Source organism: Rhinatrema bivittatum, chromosome 6, assembly GCF_901001135.1.
Source record: "Rhinatrema bivittatum chromosome 6, aRhiBiv1.1, whole genome shotgun sequence".
NCBI classification, from domain to species: Eukaryota; Metazoa; Chordata; class Amphibia; order Gymnophiona; family Rhinatrematidae; genus Rhinatrema; species Rhinatrema bivittatum.
Window position 1 is genome coordinate 36,655,507 of NC_042620.1, and position 19,443 is coordinate 36,674,949.

Genomic DNA, 19,443 nt, shown 5'->3' on the forward strand with positions numbered 1-19,443 from the left:
AAACCCAGGCCTCCAGGGAGGCGCCCTAAAGAGGGGGGTACTGTTCTGTTCCACGGCCGTGGGAGGCCACGACCGCGGTCCCCTACCTCGTTCGCGGTGACAACCCGCCGCGGCAGCTTTGGGGGAAACCCCTGACCAGGTGCCCGTTGTCCCAGCACGGGCCCCCGGCCTGACCGCCGGGTGGAGAGCCGTCCCTGTTCTGCCCGCGCGCCATTCCTGCAGTCTTTCCTCCGCGGAGGAAATCCAAGATGGTCACCGTCATCCTTAAGTGCGAGGCCGCGCCTCCTCATTAGAATTAAAACCTGATCCCTTTAATCCCCTACAGCTGTTCCTTATGAGCCAGAGCAGAGGAAGTATAAAAGGAGGCTTCCTCTGCTCATTCCTCTACTTGGCAACGTCTCCTGTGAGTGTTGTTTGAGTCTGCTTGCTTTGGTGAGTTCCAGCGTCTTGACTCCTTGTTCCAGTTCAGTCTTGATTCCTGATATTGACTTTGGATCGGCTAGCGGTGATTCCTGGTATTGACTTCGGATCGGCAAGCGGTGATTCTCTGGTGTGAGACCTCGGACTGGTAAGCGACGACCCTCTGGCACTCGACCCTGGACCTCTTCTGACCATCGTCTCCAAGGGCCCACCTAAGTCCCAGCGGCCCAGATCCCTTCGGTCTCCTCCCGGGGGGACCGCGAGCTTCCAGGGGTGAAGCTCCAGTCAGCTCTTGCACCGTACGTCTGTTCCTCGACCTCTGAAAGGTCCATCTAAGTCCCAGCGGTCCGGGTCCCTACGGGCTCCTCCTGGGGGGAACGCGGACCTCCAGCGGTGAAGACACACCTCCGTTCCTCGACGTCACGACTCTTGGTCCACCTTCAGTCGCTCCTGCCTACAGTGCCGAGGGTCAGCTGGTCACATCTTCTGTTCCTGCCTCGCCTCCCGACGGGAGAGCCTACCAATCTTCCGCTAAGGTATACCATCCTCCTGTTGGCCCAAGGGTTCATAAGCCTGAGCATAACAGAGAGGAAGGGGAGAATGGAGAGTTGCAGAGGAAGGAGAAGAAAGAGAGGACGGAGAGGATGTAGAGGATGGGCACTGCAGCCAATTACAAATTATGAAGGGAGAGGTAGGAGAGGGAAGAGTTGCAGGGTCAAGGGGGAAGGAAGGGTGGGGGGAGGGGGAGAATAGAGGCGAGAGGTTGGGCAGGGGGGCAAGTGAAAGGCAGATAGGAAAGGTGTAGCTGGAGAGTAGGACGGGGGGAGCGGAAGGGGTAGGAGGGCTTAAAAGGCATTAGCAAACAGCTCTAGGGGCAAGGGGGGGAGAGTAGGAAGGAGGGGGTTAACAAGGGGGAAGGGAGGGGGGTTAGGTGTTGCTACTGTAGGCCTGCGTGAACAGCCATGTTTTGAGTTTTTGTTTGAATTTTTCAGGGCAGAGTTGTCTCAGATCGGGAGGTATGGTGTTCCATAGTATGGGTCCAGCGACAGATAGAGAACGTTCTTTAGTAGATGTAAGGTAGGTGAGTTTAGGTGAGGGAGTTTGTAATGTTGCCTGGTATTGTGATCTAGTGGTGGAGCGGAATTATAAGGAGTCGCTAAACCAATGCATGTTAGGGTTATGAAGGGCTTTGTGAATGAGGGAGAGTGCCTTGTACTTAATTCTAGCGGATTTCGGGAGCCAGTGAAATTGTTTGAGAATGGGGGTGATATGCTCTTTTTTGCGTGTACCGGTCAGGATGATCGCGGCGGCATTTTGGAGCATTTGGAGGGGGGCTATCGTGTTTTTGGGGAGGCCTAGGAGGATACTGTTGGAGTAGTCAATTTTGGAGAGAATGATGGATTGCAGTACTGAGCAGAAGTCATTGAGATGCAGTAGAATTTTAGTTTTTTTAGGGTGTGGAGCTTAAAATAACAATCTTTTAGAATGGTGTTGAGGAATTTTTTTAGATTGAGATGGGTGTCAAGGGTGACGACTAGGTCACGTAAATGTTGAGAGAAATTGAAGGTGGATGGGAGAGTGTTGGGGGGGTGGGATTGATAGTAATGTGTTGAGGTGCAATGATCATGAGTTCTGTTTTATTAGTGTTTAGGGCTAAATGGAGATTGGTAAGGAGATTTTTGATGGCAGCGAGGGTGGTGTCCCAGGTCTTAAGGGCTTTAGGTAGAGAGTCATTGATGGGAATAATTATTTGCAAATCATCTGCATAAATGAAGTGCGGGAGAGCGAGCTCTGAGAGGAGGTGGCAGAGGGGCAGTAGGTATATGTTAAAGAGTGTAGAGGAAAGAGAGGAACCTTGAGGCACACCACGAGTTATGTTAATTGTCTTGCATTCACTGGTACCTATTTTGACTTTGTATTTTCTGTTGCTTAGGAAGGATTTGAACCAGAGCAGTGGGATTCCAGAGATGCCTATTTCAGATAGCCATTCGATTAGAATGTTGTGGCTAACGTTATCGAAGGCTGAGGACATATCGAGTATGGCTAGGTTGTATGATTGCCCTTTTTTTAGGCCTTTGAGAAGGTAATCGGTAAGAGAGGTCAGCAATGTCTCCGTACTACGATGTTTGCGAAAGCCATGTTGAGACGTGAAGAGGACGTGGTGTTGTTCTAGGTAATCTGTTAGCTGACGGTTAACAATTTTTTCAAGAACTTTTGCTATGAAGGATAGGTTGGATATAGGGCGGTAGCCAGCTCAGCTGTGTCAAGTTTGGGCTTTTTAAGTATCGGTTTGACAAAGCTTGTTTGAGGGGAGTAGGCACAGTTCCAAGGGTGATGGAACTGTTAATGATATTTTTTTTCTCTTTATTAATTTTCAGAATAATACAAATAAGGATTTCATTCCTTACCATAAGGATTAGCATATCGAATTACATACGAATAAATTTAAACAATATATTACCACACCTTTCTTTGTTATGCTATAACCTCATTTTACCATGAAATCTGAGAGATCAAAATTTTAAGTAATTAACGGAGCAACTTTACATATCATCTAAATTAGACACAACTAGAAAGTGGTAGGGATAATTCAAATCACCTGTGTGCTCAACAGAATTTAAGTTATTACTTCTTTTGATATCAAGAATTTTTCTAATTGCTCTGGTTCCAGAAATACATACCTAACTGTTAATGATATTAGTATGGGTTGGGCTATTATGTTGGGGATTGATAGGAGGGATTTGGTGGGAATAGTATCTGATGGATGTGTGGATGGTCTCATTTTCTTGAGAATTGCTTCTATTTCTGTGGAGGCAGTGGTCTCAAAGTTGTGTAGGTTGGCTTTGTGGGTTTTAGTAGGGGCTTTGATAGGAGATGTGGTAGTAGGAAATCGTATTGTGAGTTTGGATATTTTATCGAAGTATTGTGCAAGTTCTTCGCATTTTATTTTGGGTTCTTCACTTGTGATGAGAATTGTCGATGTTTTAGTAAGATCAGATACAAATGTGAAGAGGGCTCTGGGATTAAATTGTAGGTCGTGGATTCTTTGCGCATAGAAGTCTCATTTGGTTTTAAGAATTTGTTCGCGGTAGGAGTGTAGGAGGGATTTGTACTTTGCTAATTGGGTGGGCGAAGATTCCTTGCGCCATTTCTTTTCTTGAGTTCTCAGATTGTGTTTCAAAGTTTTTAACTCTGGGGTGTACCAAAGTTTTTTTTAGTATCATGCGGGGTTTGTTTCTTTTGTTCTTAAAGGGCAGATCTTGTTGGCGATGTTGCTGGTGAGGAGGTTCCAGGATAATAGAGCGGTATTGGTTAAGTCAAGTTTTTTAAGCTGGTCTGAGACAGCATCTATTAGATCATCTCTGGTACAGGGTTTTCTAAAGTGTATGGTTGTTTTTGCGCTTGATCTGGGTACAGTGTTTTTTATGGAGCAGGTAATGCGTATGAGGAAGTGATCTGACCAAGGGATGGGGGTGTAGGGGGGGGGGGGGGGTCAGGAAGGAGTAAGGAATTTGTAAAGATTAAGTCAAGGGAGCGGCCTGCTTTGTGAGTGGGGTTAGTTATGATCTATTTGAATCCCATGGCATTGAGAGAGGCCAAGAGTATTTCGCAAGTGTGTGATAGAGGGAGGGCATCTACATGCAGATTAAAGTCTCCAAGGATAATGGCTGGAGTGTCAAGTGATATATTAGAAGCTATGAGTTCGATGAGAGGAGAAGGGTCCCTGTCTAGTATACCTGGTGGAGTGTAGATTAAGCATATTTGCAAATTAGGAGATTTGAATAGGCCGATTTCAAATTTGGGGGGGGGGGGGAGGTTGACTGAGTGCGGTATCAGCTTGAGATCTTTTTTTGCGGCGAGTAGTATACCCACCGCATCTTTTCTTGAGTCTGGGAATTGAGAAGATATCATAGGTGTGGTTGGGGAGTTGGTTTAGTAGAACTTGGTCAGTATCCTTAAGCCAGGTCTTAGTTATGGCACAAATGTCGGGTTTTTCGTCGAGTCATTGAGAATAGGGGTTTTTTTGGTTAGAGATTGTGAGTTAACTAGAATGAGTGTGAAGGTTACAAGGCCCAGGAGTTGGGTAAGAGGATTTAGCATGATCGGTAATAAAGATCTGGCCTGATAGTGGGGGTGGGTAAGGTGGGGTGCATTACGTGGGGGGTTGTGGTGTCTGAGTGTTGGTATTGGGTGTATCATTATGAATGAAGTGTTTCAATGGCCTGTCTTATGTTGGTGGGGTTGGACGCACTGCAGATAGGTGGAAGGGAAGGGGTAGGGGGAGAGGTAGGGGGGGGGCAAGCAGAGTTCTAGGGTGTGAGAGAACTTAGACGGGGAGAGGAAAACTGGTGCCAGGAGCCTGATACTAGCAGAGGGGAGTGAAGGAGAGGAGATAGGGCAAGGGCAGAGAGAAAGAGATTAGGTATGAAGGAGGGAGATGACTAGTATATCTATTAAGGCTGTTAGAAACATCTTCTGGTGAAAGAAAGTCTTCCTTGACCCCGATTTCGATGGGCCTCCTGGATAAGGAGGACTGGTCCGGAGTACTGGCGGAGAGTTGTTGGAGAATCTTATGGTGGTCCCGAAATTGGGCCTCAGCATCCCTCACCCTATCTCCGAAGATATTCTCTGCCACAGTCAGCTAGTCGTTCCTGTACCTTCAAGTTAGAGATCAGAGGCTTGCAGCCAGCCCATTCTTCAGGCACCGATTCCCATTGCAGAGACTCTCGATGCCATTTCAAAAACAGCATAGGTCAATGGACCTTGTATTTTCCACACTCCAGACCCTTGTGCACCAGCGACTTGAGGGTGTCTTGCTGCTGTTGAGGCAGCTGCTCAGCTACCATTTGCACATGCTTCCAGATTCACACGAGTACTGGCTCTTGTAGAGCTGGTAGTTCAGCAATGTAAGCAATAAGCATGGCACCTTGGAACACCTTCCTCTGAAGAGCATCTATCGCTCTGTGCTCTTTCCTCGGGGGCGTCAAGCAATGGGTCCGAGAGCAATGGGTCCGAGAGCGCTTGGCCCTTGACCACCACCGACTGGTAAGGCAGCTGATGCTTATCAAATCAGACAGCCTTCTGGATGAAGTAGACCCTGTCCACCTTCTTGTTAATGGGAGGCACTGTGAGGGGGTGTTCCCATATCCTCAGCAGCAACTCTTTAAGGAACTCATATACTGGGACCACCACAATCTTCTTAGAAGGCTCCACGAACTGGAGGATCTCAAGCATTTTGTGCCTCGCATCCTCCTCTGTCAAAAGTTGAAATGGGATGGCCTTTTCAATCACCCTCACAAACCCTGCAAAGGTCAAGTTCTCAGGTGGGGGCTTCCTTCATTCACTGGGGGAGAAGGGTCTGACTGGAGACCATCAAAGTCCTCAGATGAGGACTCGGTCAGATCATCCCACCAGGGGTTTTGGGACCCTAATCCTCACTGTATGCTACAGGGGATGGGGCCCTAGGTGCTCGAGCTTAGTCCAGAGGTGCAGGCACCGGTAGAATTAGTCAGGGGGCTACAGGCCTCAGCATCTCTGCCAGCCTCGTGGAGCTTCCTCCTTCTCGGAATTACCGCCATATTGGTAGAGGGAGGCCTCGGAGCCCCGCTGGGCACTGATGCTGTCCTAGGAACCGGCGCCAGCTGGGTCGGTAACGCACCGATGAGCATGTTGAGCTTCTCCAGAACTGGTATGAGAACGGGCGGCACCAGTTCTGGTGCTGTTGGTACCACAGGACCGAAGCCCTGCAGCGCCCACTCCACCGCCAGCTGGACTCGCCACACCAGCTCCTCCTCAAACATTGCCGATGCCAACACTGACTGGGAGGAAGGAAGGGTGGCCAGATCTTCTTCGGATCTGCGAGGGGGATCAGTGACTGGCACCAGGAACTGTGGAGACCGTCACAGACCTCTGGCACCAATAGAGGATGGGCTCTCCTTGTGACGGGGTCACTTCGGGGGCATCATGGCAAAAGTTGGTGCATCCTCATGCCTGATATTGTGCATCAACAGGGATCAGTGCCAATGCTTTTTAGGCTTCCTTTGATGCTTGTCCTGGTTTTCCCCTCAGTGCAGAGGTTGAAGACGATGAAGACGATGAAGCTGGTGTCCTAGGCCCGGAGGAAATTGACATCGGTCTCCAGCACCCCATCTGCCAGTATCATCGACAGAACAGACAATGTTAAAACACTTTCACATAAAACGAAATACATCATCTCTATGTTATAAATGCAATGGGGAAAATGGTACGTTGCTACATTATCTGCTTTGTTGTAAACAAATTCTGCCATTTTGGGATGATGTGACTCAGGAATTATGGAAATGTACTGGAGTAATACTCCCTCGCAAAGGGGAGATATTGCTCTTAGGAGATTTATCATCACTCTGTGAAACCAAGGATGGGCAGAAAAAGTTTATATTCCTGGCTTTGCTCAAGGCTTTCAAATATCTGCAAATTGAACCTGTGTTGCAGACTATGTTCACTGTCATATATGTAAAACTTCAAATACTTAAACACCTAAAACCGATACTTTACCACCAAGATTTCAGAACAGTACTACAATCACTCATTCTCACTAGCCTCGACTACTGCAACTCTCTGTTAATAGGACTCCCAAAGACGACCTTAAAACCTCTACAATTGCTACAGAACGCAGCAGCTAGAGTCCTAACCGGCAAAAAAAGATCAGACCACATCACCCCAGTCCTCAACAGTCTACATTGGCTACCGATTGAGAAAAGAATTAAATTTAAAATCTTGACAATCCTACACAATGCAATAAAAAGACAGATAACACCGCCCTCAACAACATCATACAGATACACAGATCACGGCGCACGACAAGAACCGCAAGCAAAATACAACTAGTAATTCCACCACTTCAACTAGCCAAACTATCAAACACACGAAACAGAGCTATTTCAATTGCTGGACCAAAATTATGGAATTCACTCCCCGATTACTTGAGCTCACAAAACAACATCAAAACGTTCAAAAAAGAGCTCAAAACCTGGATCTACACTCAAACTTTTAAAAATGGTATCGGCTAGCCATATATCACCTAAATATTGCCTAACCGCCCTCGGTTATGAGAGAACAATACCAAAACAATGTTATGAAATCAGTTAGTCTACAGAACACGGACATGATTTTTCCCATAAGCTTTATAAAACCAGTGCTCATATACCCATATCGCCGATTCACATATGATTTAAACACCATTTCCTAGGATTTTATCAATTAATACCTTAATTGTTAATGTTACTGATAGCTAAGTTGTTAAATGCCACACAATATGTTCTTTGTTAAACCATATTCTTTTTCACTTGTTACATAATGTATTAAGTTGTTATATCTGTAAACCGGAATGAAGGCTTTTAGCTAAATTTCGGTATAAAAAAAGCACATAAATAAATAAATAAATAAAGCGGATGTTTTAGTCATATCCCATTATGTTGTTTACTTCTAATGTTTTATGTACACATATGTGGTTCGTGTGTGCTACACGTTAGTTCTAATGTGCTACAGAATAAAAACTATTAAAAAAAAACTTCTACGGTGAAATACAGTTTCAGTACTAAAAGGTTTGCTAATTTTGAGACACAGGAAGTTATTCCATTTGCAGCTCATTAGCGTGCAAAGGGCACTACAATAAGCTCAGTTCTTTATTGTCCATTTTGTGCACTTTTTTGCACTATAACCCTTATTACATAGGAATTAATTATAGTACACAAAAATATTCGCTAAACCAGAAAGCAGTGCACTAAACCTAGCGCATTTTATACATTGACCTAACAGGTACCATTTGCATCTCCTGTAAATTAAATCTTGAGAGAAAAGGAAAAACTTTTTTAGCTTGGATAAAGTACTGTGGCTTGAAATACATTTTATATTTAAATTTCAATTAACTCTGCATAGCAGCACACAGGATGAGAATGAAAGCACTTGTTTAGGACAGGAGTAGGGAACTTCCAGTTCTCAAGGGCTGCACACAAATCAGGTTTTCAGGATATCCCTAATAAATATGCAGAAGAGAGATATCCTAGCATAAAGCTTTAACTGTATGCAAATGTCTCTCATGCATATTCATTACAGATATCCTGAAAACCTGACTGGTATATGGCCCAGAAATTTCCACACCTTTGATTTAGTTAAGGGAGCATTCTCTTTCTATAATTTGCTATGCAGATTTTTTTCTCTCTCACTACAATGAAGTCAGTAGCTTTCCCATAAAGTAGCATATACTTCTGATCACTGATTTTCTGCAGAAGAAACTGAAAAACTGTCATCTAGTACAAAATGAAACAGCTGCTAAATATTTATGTAGGAATCAATATGCCATGCACCAAAATGTCAAAAGCCCATACCTGCTCACAGTATTTAAAATGTGCACATTTTAAGAATGACAAAATAATTATGTCTGTTCTTAAAGTGCTGGCCTTCATTGTCTTGTTTTTCTCCCATACTAATCCCATCTTTATCTTGTATTCTAAAAGCATTATATAGGAAATTGCAAAATGTTGAAGGACAAATTAATCTTTGGTTTCAGGCATTTTGGCCATTAAATTTCTGTCTAGTTTCCCATACCAACCCCAAATATAATATATTGCACACTATAAGAGTAAATAAAACTCATTCTATTTATTTACAGACATAAGTTCAGCGAGAATTTGCTATGTACCGCTATTTGATTTTTCCCTTCCATTGTTTCCACTGTTACCCCTCCTCCTCCCCCCCCTGGTTAAACAAGTTTATTGTAAAGCACTGTTGCATATTTTCGTTAGTTTATTGTAATGTTTATTGATTATTGTAAATGTTTATTGTAAAACATTTTCGTTGCATATTTTCGTTAAGTTTATTGTAAAGTTTACTGATCATTGTAAATGTTTATTGTAAAGCATATTTTTGTTAACAAGTTTATTGTAAAGTTTGATTATTGTAAATGTTTATTGTAAAGCATATTTTCGTTGCATATTTTCGTTAACAAGTTTATTGTAAAGTTTATTGATTATTGTAAATGTTTATTGTAAAGCACTGTTACATATGCTTGTTCTAGTTTGCACAGCTGCAATGTTTCTGTTATCTGTGAACCGATGTGAGGTTAACTAAACAAATGTCGGTATATAAAAACTGCAAATAAATAAATAAATAAAATCTCTTAATATACTGATGTTATACGCAAAAAAAGATTTGATTTCCAACAGCCTATTTTTAGTCAAGATATCTCAAGGTTTGTCTCTGTTTTAAGGAAAATGCTAAATACATCCCTGACCTCCCAGACTCTTTAATAAGCGTCAGAGCCACTATACACAGCAGTTACCTAAAAGAGAAAAGACGAGCTAGTACAATATACTGTAAAACAAAGTTAGATGAACTTCCAACAACTTTGCAGACCATACGATAACCAAATAGTAAAGTGCTGCACGTAGAGTGTAGACTGCTAAAAAGCTGCAGATTCCTATGGGCGAGCTGCATGCACCCAAGCACAGGGCCAGAGAGAGCAGGAATTAGGCCCGTGCCAGCTATGAAAAGTAGGCCCCTATGTAAGGTTCTGATGTGATATTTAATAAGAGAAATCGTTTTCTACATTTCCCAAATTTTTATTTATTTAAGAAGGCTTTACGAGCTTTTTTTTTTTACCAAATTCTTCAATTACAATTGAAATGCTTTTTTATACATGTTAGAAATAGATATATTTAGGGGTTTTTTTTTGTTTTTTTTTAATTTTGCTCAACAAAAGTAGGCCCCTTGAACATTGTAGGCCCTAGCCAAATGGCCATGCTGGCACCCCCTCTTCTCCTGGAGTGCCCAAGCAACACTTGTGGTTTTATGTGGTATTGATGTCCACAACTGCCCCCAGGTTGCCCGCAGAATCCCACAGAAATCCGTTATAAGTGGTAAGAGCAATAGTTGCACGATTGTCCATTCGGAAATTCTGCCTATTTGATAAACAATTACTTCACTCACATTTAAAAAGGCGCTGAAGATACTGTACTCACCAGTGTGAATCTTCTCGTGTCTCTGTAGGAGGTACTTCTGTATGAAACGCATGTCGCACTGACTGCACTGAAATGGTTTCTCACCTTCAACAATATAATTGCATATCCAAAAGTTAATAACTATATTTTGGTGTTTCTGTTTACTAATTTTAAAGACTAAAATAGTTGTCTGCAGTAAACCAATGTCAAACAATTCTGAAATGCCCCCCCCCTTTTTTTTTTTTTTAATGTTAAAACAAATCTTTATTTTTTTATGTTACCCGCCCCGAACTTAGGAGGATGAGGAGTATAAGTGATTTTAAATACAAAATGACTCTCCACCACAGCTCCACATTATTACATCTAACATTTTAATGAAAGAAACTGCTGAAGTTTTCTGGGAAAATATATTAATCCAGGGGGGTTCTCAACACAGTCCTCAGGACACACCTAGCCACTCAGGTTTTGAAGATCTTCACAATTAATCTGCATGACAGATTTGCATATACTGCATTCATTGTATGGAAATCTCTCTCATGCATATTCATTGTGGATACTGTGAAAACCTGACTGGCTAGGTGTGTCCCGAGGACTGGGCTGAGAAACCCTATATTAATTGATTGATGGTAATGAGCAGATCAGATGGGTCTGGATGAGAAGAATCAGATGTTCCTGCCCTCCACTATTCTTGAGGGGGTTATGTCTTGGGTATGAAGCAACCCCTAAATATTCTCTGCCAGGGTTAGGACAAAGGCTGTACTGCAATGGTTTCCATTTAACTTCATTTGATACTTCACATTCATATCTCACTGATTTATATACTATTTATTTTATACTGTATACGTGCTGTAAGGTGCCTTGGGCAGGGTGCCATATAATCGCCACTATTAAGGGATATATCACAGGCATTATCCATCAAAAAAAGTATAATTTCATTGTTTATTTGAAGGATGGGCATTTGGTTCAATATATCCCAGGTAGTCAGTTTGCAGTAATTAAAAAGCAAAAAATGAAATCCTTATATCTCACCCTGCTCCTCTGAATTTCTGCACCCAAATACATGACTACACTTTTGCATTTCATCTTAACTGTCCCCATATTTTATATTGCTCATTTTGTCTATTCCATCACAATAGTGCCCAAAAGCTTTAACAACATCCAATTGTTTGCCTCAATTTAATATTTTGGCCACTCCATCAAAGAAATTGATCAGATCGTCCACCGATAAAATAGTATGCCTTTCATCCTGCAATCAGCTGGATTTAAAAGTACTCTATTATTCTTCCTTTTAGTAGCACCTCCATGAATTTAGCACTGATTTAAACCAACTTGCCTATAGCTGCCACCATCTTAGTTCCACTATTATGAAAAGAAATAACATCTGTCCTCTTCTGGAACCACGCCTGTCTCCCAAGAGTGACTGACTAGAATCATCAGCAAGAACCTCTGAGCTCCTAGGATATAATCCTACTTGACCACCTTGTTTTGCTAGTTCCATGCAAACCTTTTCTTCTGAAAATTAGTAACATCTATCCCAAACCATATGACCCCTGCCAGCTATCAGTAGTCCTCCCTTCAATATCTTCTTTGGTGAACACTGAACAAAATAATTTAATTTTTCTGCTTTTTCACAGTCACCCTCCACAAATTCCTTTTCATCACTCATACTTACAATTCTCTCCTTTATACTTTGTCCTTTCACTTTCATATTTGGAAAAAAAATCATCACTTTACCTTAGCTATTTTTTTATTTTTTTTTTTAACTCTCCTTGTGCCTTTATTGCTTTGACTGTTTCCTGCTTGCTTCAGGTTTTACAGACCATCGAATATTTTGAAAGATAATCTTTTTGCCTTTAACTCTACAGCCACCTGTTTCAAAAACCATATGGGTCTCTCTTTCTTTTTAACTTTGATTGACTTTCCTAGCAAAGGTCTACTGTCCTGACAATGGCTCCTCTTGGTTTAGTCCACTGTTCTTTTACTTCACAAAGACCATCCCTCCTGTGCCCATGTCTCTTTAAGGGTATTTCCCCATCTTGAAATGAGCACTTTTGCAGTGCAAGATCTTGACCTGAGATCCATTCTCTGTCTTTGCTCTTATATATGGACTCTGACACCGCCAGGTTAAAGCACCTTCAAGCTTTAACCCGTACTCACTATCGTATCTTTTATATTTATTACCTACTTTTATCTTCTTTCCAGCTTGTTTAAGCTTCCAAGTTCTCGATTCCCGTTGATTGTAACTTGACTTATTCCTATCTATTGTTTACCTGAATTGTTCCTTCAGTTATACCCTCTGTTATTTGTAAACCGATCCGATATGGTTATCTACTATGAAGGTCGGTATAAAAAAACTGTTAACTAAATAAATAAATAAATAAATATAATAATCCAAACTGCCTATTGATCAGTGGAACTACCAGGAAAAATACTGGTTCCCCCCCCCCCCCCCCCCCCCCGAGGGTGTTGTCTAAGGAACTCCATGATCTCTAAACGCTAACTTTCTGCAGATGGGAAACTCCAGTCTACATCTAAAAAATTAAAAGGCCCCACACTTCTACTTTCACTGCAGTCATATACATCTTTGATTACATTTCCAGCTAACTATTTAACCTGATTTGGAGGTCTGTATATGGAAAAAGTCATCACCCCTTTCGAAAATAAGCCACAATGCCGCCTCCTTTCCTAATATCCTCCTGCATTTCACAGCTTTAATTTTTTTTTTTTGGGGGGGGGGTATAACAGACTTGGTTAAAAAAAAGACACGCACCACTCAAACAATGTGACCAAGATTGGTTATTGAAAAAGAAACCTGCAGTTTCCTTCAGATCAGGTTTGTTTGTGCTCTTCCACATACTTCATTAACCTGTAATGTGGTGAAGTTAATTAAATCTCATTGGTCATTATGATAAGAGTTTGGGATCTTTTTTTTTTAAGCCTCCACTTTTTGCATGCAGATGAGCCAGAAATTTAAGGGATGAATTTGTTTCTTCATTTTTACCCACCCCAGCCAGTATGGACTGTGGGATGGCGGATGGTCATCAGCCGTGTGGTTCCTGCAGTGTCTGTGCCGGAGTTGTCTTTGGCAGAGTTTATACATCCTACTACTTTTCATAAATATTCGTTACATTATTTGTCTACATGTCAGTCAAGGAACATGGTTTATTTGGTGATATGTCCATGTAAACTAATATATGTGGGACGGACCAGTCATCCTTTCAAAACACGGATTATTGAACATCATAGTAATTTGAACAATCCTCGCATTGGGGCACCTGTTGTTCAGCACTGGCTTGCATTAGGACATTCTGCACAAGATTTGCGTATTTTTGCCTTATTGCAATTGAAGTTGCATTCTCGTGAGGGGAATCTAGCTCGCCAGCTATTAAGGGTTAAACAGAAGTTTATTTATCACTTGGATTCTGTGGTTCCTAAAGGTTTAAATTTGAAAGTAGAGACAGGGTGTTTCTGTGATTTTTTCTGCCTTAAATTTTTTGGTTTTTGTATTTAAATTGTGTTGATTTTTCTTCCGATTTTTTTCCTAATTAGGGTTTATACTGGGTATTTCTCTCAACATGTGGAGGGTTGCAGCAAGTTGGAAGTGATTTGATTGGTTGGTTTAAAATTTTATGGTAAGGTTTAAAAGACGTGGAGGTGTTTGTATGGTCTGTTGTCTCATTGGAATGTTTGTTGGTGCGTTGTGATGTGGGTTGCACATATATTTTGTGAAATGATTTTTGCGGTAGGTGAAGTTTTAATATGTATGTTTGTTTTTTTCTTTTGTATCCTTTATGGATGTTTTTTATTTTTATTGTCTCTTGCACAGATTCATTTGGAAAAAGATTTAAAGTTACATCTGAGGACAGACAGGACAAGTTTTGAAGGTACATCAAAGGAAAGATGAGATTTAAAGTTACTTCTGAAGATAGATGGGTGAAGCTTTCAAGTTTGATTGGAGGACAGACATTGCTCATGGGACAAGTTATATCGATAGTCATCTATATTGGTAATTTATTAGAGGCAGTGTTTTTGATTTTTTGAAGGTGGTACTTTTACTTTTAGGGATTTTTTGAAGAAACTAGTTTCAAATGTTTTTGGCTTGTGAAGTGAATGTGAGTGTGGTGTCCGGGCTTTTTTTTGGATAGTGAATATGGTATATCTGCTTTATGATATAAAGTTATGTATAAGTTTTATGGGTTATATATATTTTATAGGGGTTTATAAGATATGATGTATGTACTCAGGGGCTATTCTTGGACAGAGTCATTGAAAAAAAACCTCAAGGAACATGTCAATGAGGCTTGGTCACCAATGCCACTGTCGCTGGCTCCATAAGCCTTTTTTGAAGTTAGTTTCAAGCTGAATCTACTCTCGTCAGTTAAATAAGATTTGAGCCTCTCTGACTAGGTCCAAAATATTCATGGAAACATCTTCACAGAGAAGCCACATGCTGAGATATGATGGCCTTCATTCAAACATACAGCACTACTTGTGATAATCCATGAGAACATTTTCTGCAAGAACTTTGATCACATCAAAGCCACTGACCTTTTTGGCCACTGTTTGAAAAATCATTGATGCAAAATCAAAGTAAGTAATTTTTCAATGGAAACGGACATGCTGAGATAGGAAAAACTGCAACCAAAGTTGCAATGTACTGAACAGGGGTTAGTGAAGTCAAAGCTGCAATTTTATATCAAGCTGAGGTGGCAGTGATGAACAAGATGGATGACTTTAAACTTGCCAAAAATTTCACTATTGAGACTAAAAAGATGAAAACAAGAAAAATCCAAATGAAAGAACTCTTTGGAATGGCAATGAGGCAGGAAAACTGAAGAGCCTGTTAAAATCTTAAACCATCAATGGTCTGACAAAGTGTTCACCTCCTTCAACAAATCAAAGAACCAAAAAGCCGAAGGTCCAATGACACATAGGAAACCCCACTTGTAAGCTGGAAAGGTTTCTAGGAAAGCTAATAAAATCTTTCAGAGTTCTATATGTCACATGACCACCAAACAACTGTGGTTCATTTTAGCTCAGAGCTTCCCAAACTAATCCTGGAAACCCCACAGCCAGTTGGATTTTCATGATATCCACAATATGCATGCATGAGATAAATCTTCATACTTTGGACACCCAGTGTATGCATATTTATCTTATGCATATTCATCGTGGATATTCTGAAAACCTGACTTGACTATGGGGTCCCCAAGACAGATTAGGGATGTCCTACTTTAGCTGCTTATCAAAGAGAAGATTAAACCATCACCTAAGTTCAAAGCAATTCTCCCCCACCCTCAGCTCTGGAACATACATCTAATCAAGATCCATTGTTCCCCTTAGTGAACCTTCTTTGCATCCTCTCCAACTGTTCCTTTGGCATGCTGGCATATTTAATCTTGAAAACTCACATTTCCTTACTTTACATTAGTGGCAGGGGATTAGTGATCAAGTAGGACCTATGATAACAGCAGACAGTTAAAATAGGTACACTAAGTAGAATCATCATCCTTTTCTTCCAACATTTTCCTCCATTTGCTTCTATACAATATTTGAATTATATCTCTACTTTGCAAACTACAACAAACATTTGCCTTATTTTCCATATTTAAAAATGTGCTTGCAGTATTGAATAAGGGATCAAGTTAGTCTGACAATATCTTGAACTGGCTTCTGCTTAAACTTAACTCGAAGTCTTGGAGTATACATTACACAAATAAGTCAATTCTGATACAAAACACGTCATTGTTTTCTGATTAAAACAGTTTTATAAACACTTGTAAAGAAGTGGCCAACCTAGGCTTATTAAAGCTACAATTTAGCTGGTATTCCCTTGACATTCTGGTGCATGGATTTTCTAACTTTAAACAATTTGTCTGCCATCCTAAAACAGAAGTTCACACAGTCAGCAAATTATTTTAAGTAGAAAGATCCTTGAAAATTAGTACACAATCTGAAAGACAAGCAGTACCTGTATGTATGAAGACATGTCTCTGCAAATGGTAGTTGGTTCTAAAGGCAGCACTGCAGTGCTCACAGACATGACATTTGGGGATTTTCAGGCCAAGAGACCCATCCTCATTTATAGTAAGAATCTATAAAAGAAAATACATTTCATCTCAATCTTCTTGCTTCACTCTTGGCAGGATAAAGGTGTTCTAGTCTCCATATTTTCTCTGAACAGGAATCTAAGGAAACTGCAGAGATCTGTTTTCCCACCCGTGAAACACAAACCCTGCCGGGCTCAGAATGTTTCCAGAACACTGGAAACATTTGGCAAGGCTAAACTCAATAAAAGTATTGTTAATAATCCATCACGAAGTACAAAGTCTGTAAGTAGTTGTTAACTATGACACATCTATCATGCATTTCTGGTCTGGGAAAACCATCATTCAACAAGGCAGCCTCAAGTACAGGCCTCTACAATATCCTTTGAATCTCTGCTTAGTTATCCTGTTGAAAGCCATTTAGGAGGACTTGGGCCCTTTTGTCTATAAAGTGGTTAATTCGTCGTTAACCAAGAGCTGTCTCCCTTCGGCTCTGAAACAAGTATCTGTCCATTTTTTTTTTTTTTAATTAAAAAAACATTCTATGGCCTCAACTGTCAGCCTATTTTCTCACTTTCATTTTTTTGTGTTTGTTTTTGATTTGTTTTGTAGATCACAATCACCTGTTTGGTTCATTTCAGAAAAAAAATATTTTTCATTTATTCATCCAATGTGGGAAGCAACCTGGGGTTTCTAACCATTTCTAATGAAACTTATGGGTAGATATTATGAGAAGAGTGAAGGCTACTCCAGCGCACAACTAAGATTTTGTCAACGTGGCACCAAAAGTGGCCCAAGGAAACGTCACGGGGCAAAATGGTACCAGAAGTGGCAGGAGTTCTCCAAAGCAGCAGGAATGGCCAGAATACCCCAAGGCTCCAAAAGAGGGGCAAAGGGGCACCAACAGCAGTGGCATGAACCCTCCCCCCCCCCCCCAAGGCAGCACAAGAGGGGCAAAGTGGCATCAAGGATGGCAAGAACACTCAAGGCACCATCATGGACAGGGAATGAAACACCAAATGTTACAGGAAAAACTAACAGAGGCACTTGACAGAGTCAAAGCAGTAGAAAGAATGGCATGAGGAACCCACTGCGCCACGAGAGGCTCAAAGCAGCCACCCACAGTGGCAGGAAGATCCCAAGGCTCCAAATGAGGAACAAAGAGAACCAACCAAAATGGTAAAAAAAAAACCTTAGGCAGGGAGAAGTCAAGAGAAAAATCCCTGAAGGAGGCCTGATTTCCATACGGCACAATCTGGGGAAGGGGCTGGTGGTTCAAGGCTTGGACTTGGTCTTCCCCTTTTCTGTGGTGCAGTCTCAGCCCTGTCAGTATCATCTGCCTCCCCACCGGATGCTAAGACGCTACACTGACTAGAGGAGCCAAATTCTCTTCAGCTACTAGCGCTCCAATATCCTCTGGAGAAAGAAAATTGATTCTTACTCCAATCAGTTGTTTTTTTTTTTAAATACCGCCTCCATTACCTCAGAAACAATGATCATGGAGGAGAATGCTGCTGGTTTGGGGTGATGATGCACTTCTGCTGTCCCTGTCCTGTTAACGCCAGCCTCCAACAGCTCTCTCTCACATGCTCGCCTAATTTCTTAGGGCTTGAGCCAGCTTCCGTTCCTGGCTTTCTGCAGCTAGAAAGGTTTAGGGGCAGGGTTCCCCTTTTCCTCACTGCTACTACTGCTTTCACTCACTGCTACTACTGGGCGGGCGCTGCAGAACACCCAGTCCTCTGCCCTGGCCATTCCCGCCTCTCCCCTTTACTTGTAATGTCATGATGGAACTGGAAACGGTGACTGGAGTTTTTGATGGCACGATATAGTTATTAATCTTTCCACTCAACAGTACCAAACTAACAGTGGCTGTCTGTCACACACTCGATCAAGTTGACAGCCCGAGTTCACTTCACTGCCAAAAGGAGTTAGCAGCTTGACGAGTCTCTGCTGTCTGGCTAGGGCTATCCCTCACAGTGTGTGCAAAAATGTCTCTCTCACACATACACAAAGATACATAGAATGTGTGTGTATACTACTGAGCGACTCCTTGAGCACACAAGAAAAATCTCTCGGACCAGAGGAAACTGACAAGGCTGTGTGTCTGTTCACCGCAATTTGTCTCTCTGCAGATAAGCAGGACACGCTACAGAGTGAGACAAAGACAAGAACTCTGCCGTTCACTGCTTGTTTCCACTGCAATGCCCCCAGTGAACAGACAGAATCCAGTGCTTCTCTCTCTCCCCCCACAGTGACAGCACTGTGACTGTAGCACTGAAGATAGCAGAAAGCCCTTTGCCAATGCAAACATTCTCTCTCCTTTTCACAAACCGTTTCTTTCATTCTAACAGCTTCCAAAAAGATGTTTCCCTGTGAAATCCAATAGAGAACATGGAATTTCTTTGCATATGCTCAGACCTTTCACTGGGAGGACATCAACATCACTTGATCCAAGTACTAGCTATAGGCTAGCTAAAAAAAAAAAGCTTCACCTTGATTAGTCCTCCGTCCTGTCTATTCGCCTACTTCTCCAATCTCGGCTCTGTTCAATTACTACCTCACAGGCATTGCTTAGTTGCTATAGTTACCTTCAGGAGAAAACCCCTAGTCTCACTGCAGCACTTTTATATGGGAAATAGACTTGAAGGAAACAAAAGATTGAAACGATTTCTTGTTTATATTCATGTGCACTCTTCATTTGTTTGGGGAAGGGGGGGGAGGAGCACGAATTAAACAAGTGGTCTCATGTGTTTCATTTTACCCATTTGTTTCAAACAAATGCACAACCCTAGTGATAAGTGGGTAATTTAAATTTTTAGTTCTAACTCTGGGGTGTATATAGTCCAGTCCCGGTGATTAATTCTTTAGTTTATCCATTTCCTCTATTACATTTTCCAGGTTCACCATGATTTTATTTAGTTCCCCTGAATCATCATCCTCAAAATAGGTTTCTAGTATAGGTATCTCCTCAACATCCTCCTGAGTAAAGAATTGAAACA

General features: G+C 41.7%; 1 protein-coding gene across 9 annotated transcripts in view; it reads right to left on the reverse strand.

The window, feature by feature from the left end:
• ZNF148 (zinc finger protein 148) overlaps positions 1-19,443 on the reverse strand; it is a 278,252-nt gene that overhangs the window by 96,282 nt on the left and 162,527 nt on the right. For 8 of the 9 annotated variants that reach the window (XM_029605277.1, XM_029605273.1, XM_029605270.1 and 5 more), the window contains 2 exons: positions 16,369-16,492; positions 10,419-10,502 (listed from right to left, as the gene is read on the reverse strand). In XM_029605277.1, coding sequence (XP_029461137.1) covers positions 10,419-10,502; positions 16,369-16,492 — 208 coding nt within the window. The remainder of the gene's footprint in view (positions 1-10,418; positions 10,503-16,368; positions 16,493-19,443) is intronic. The other variant, XM_029605272.1, reaches the window with a different exon arrangement.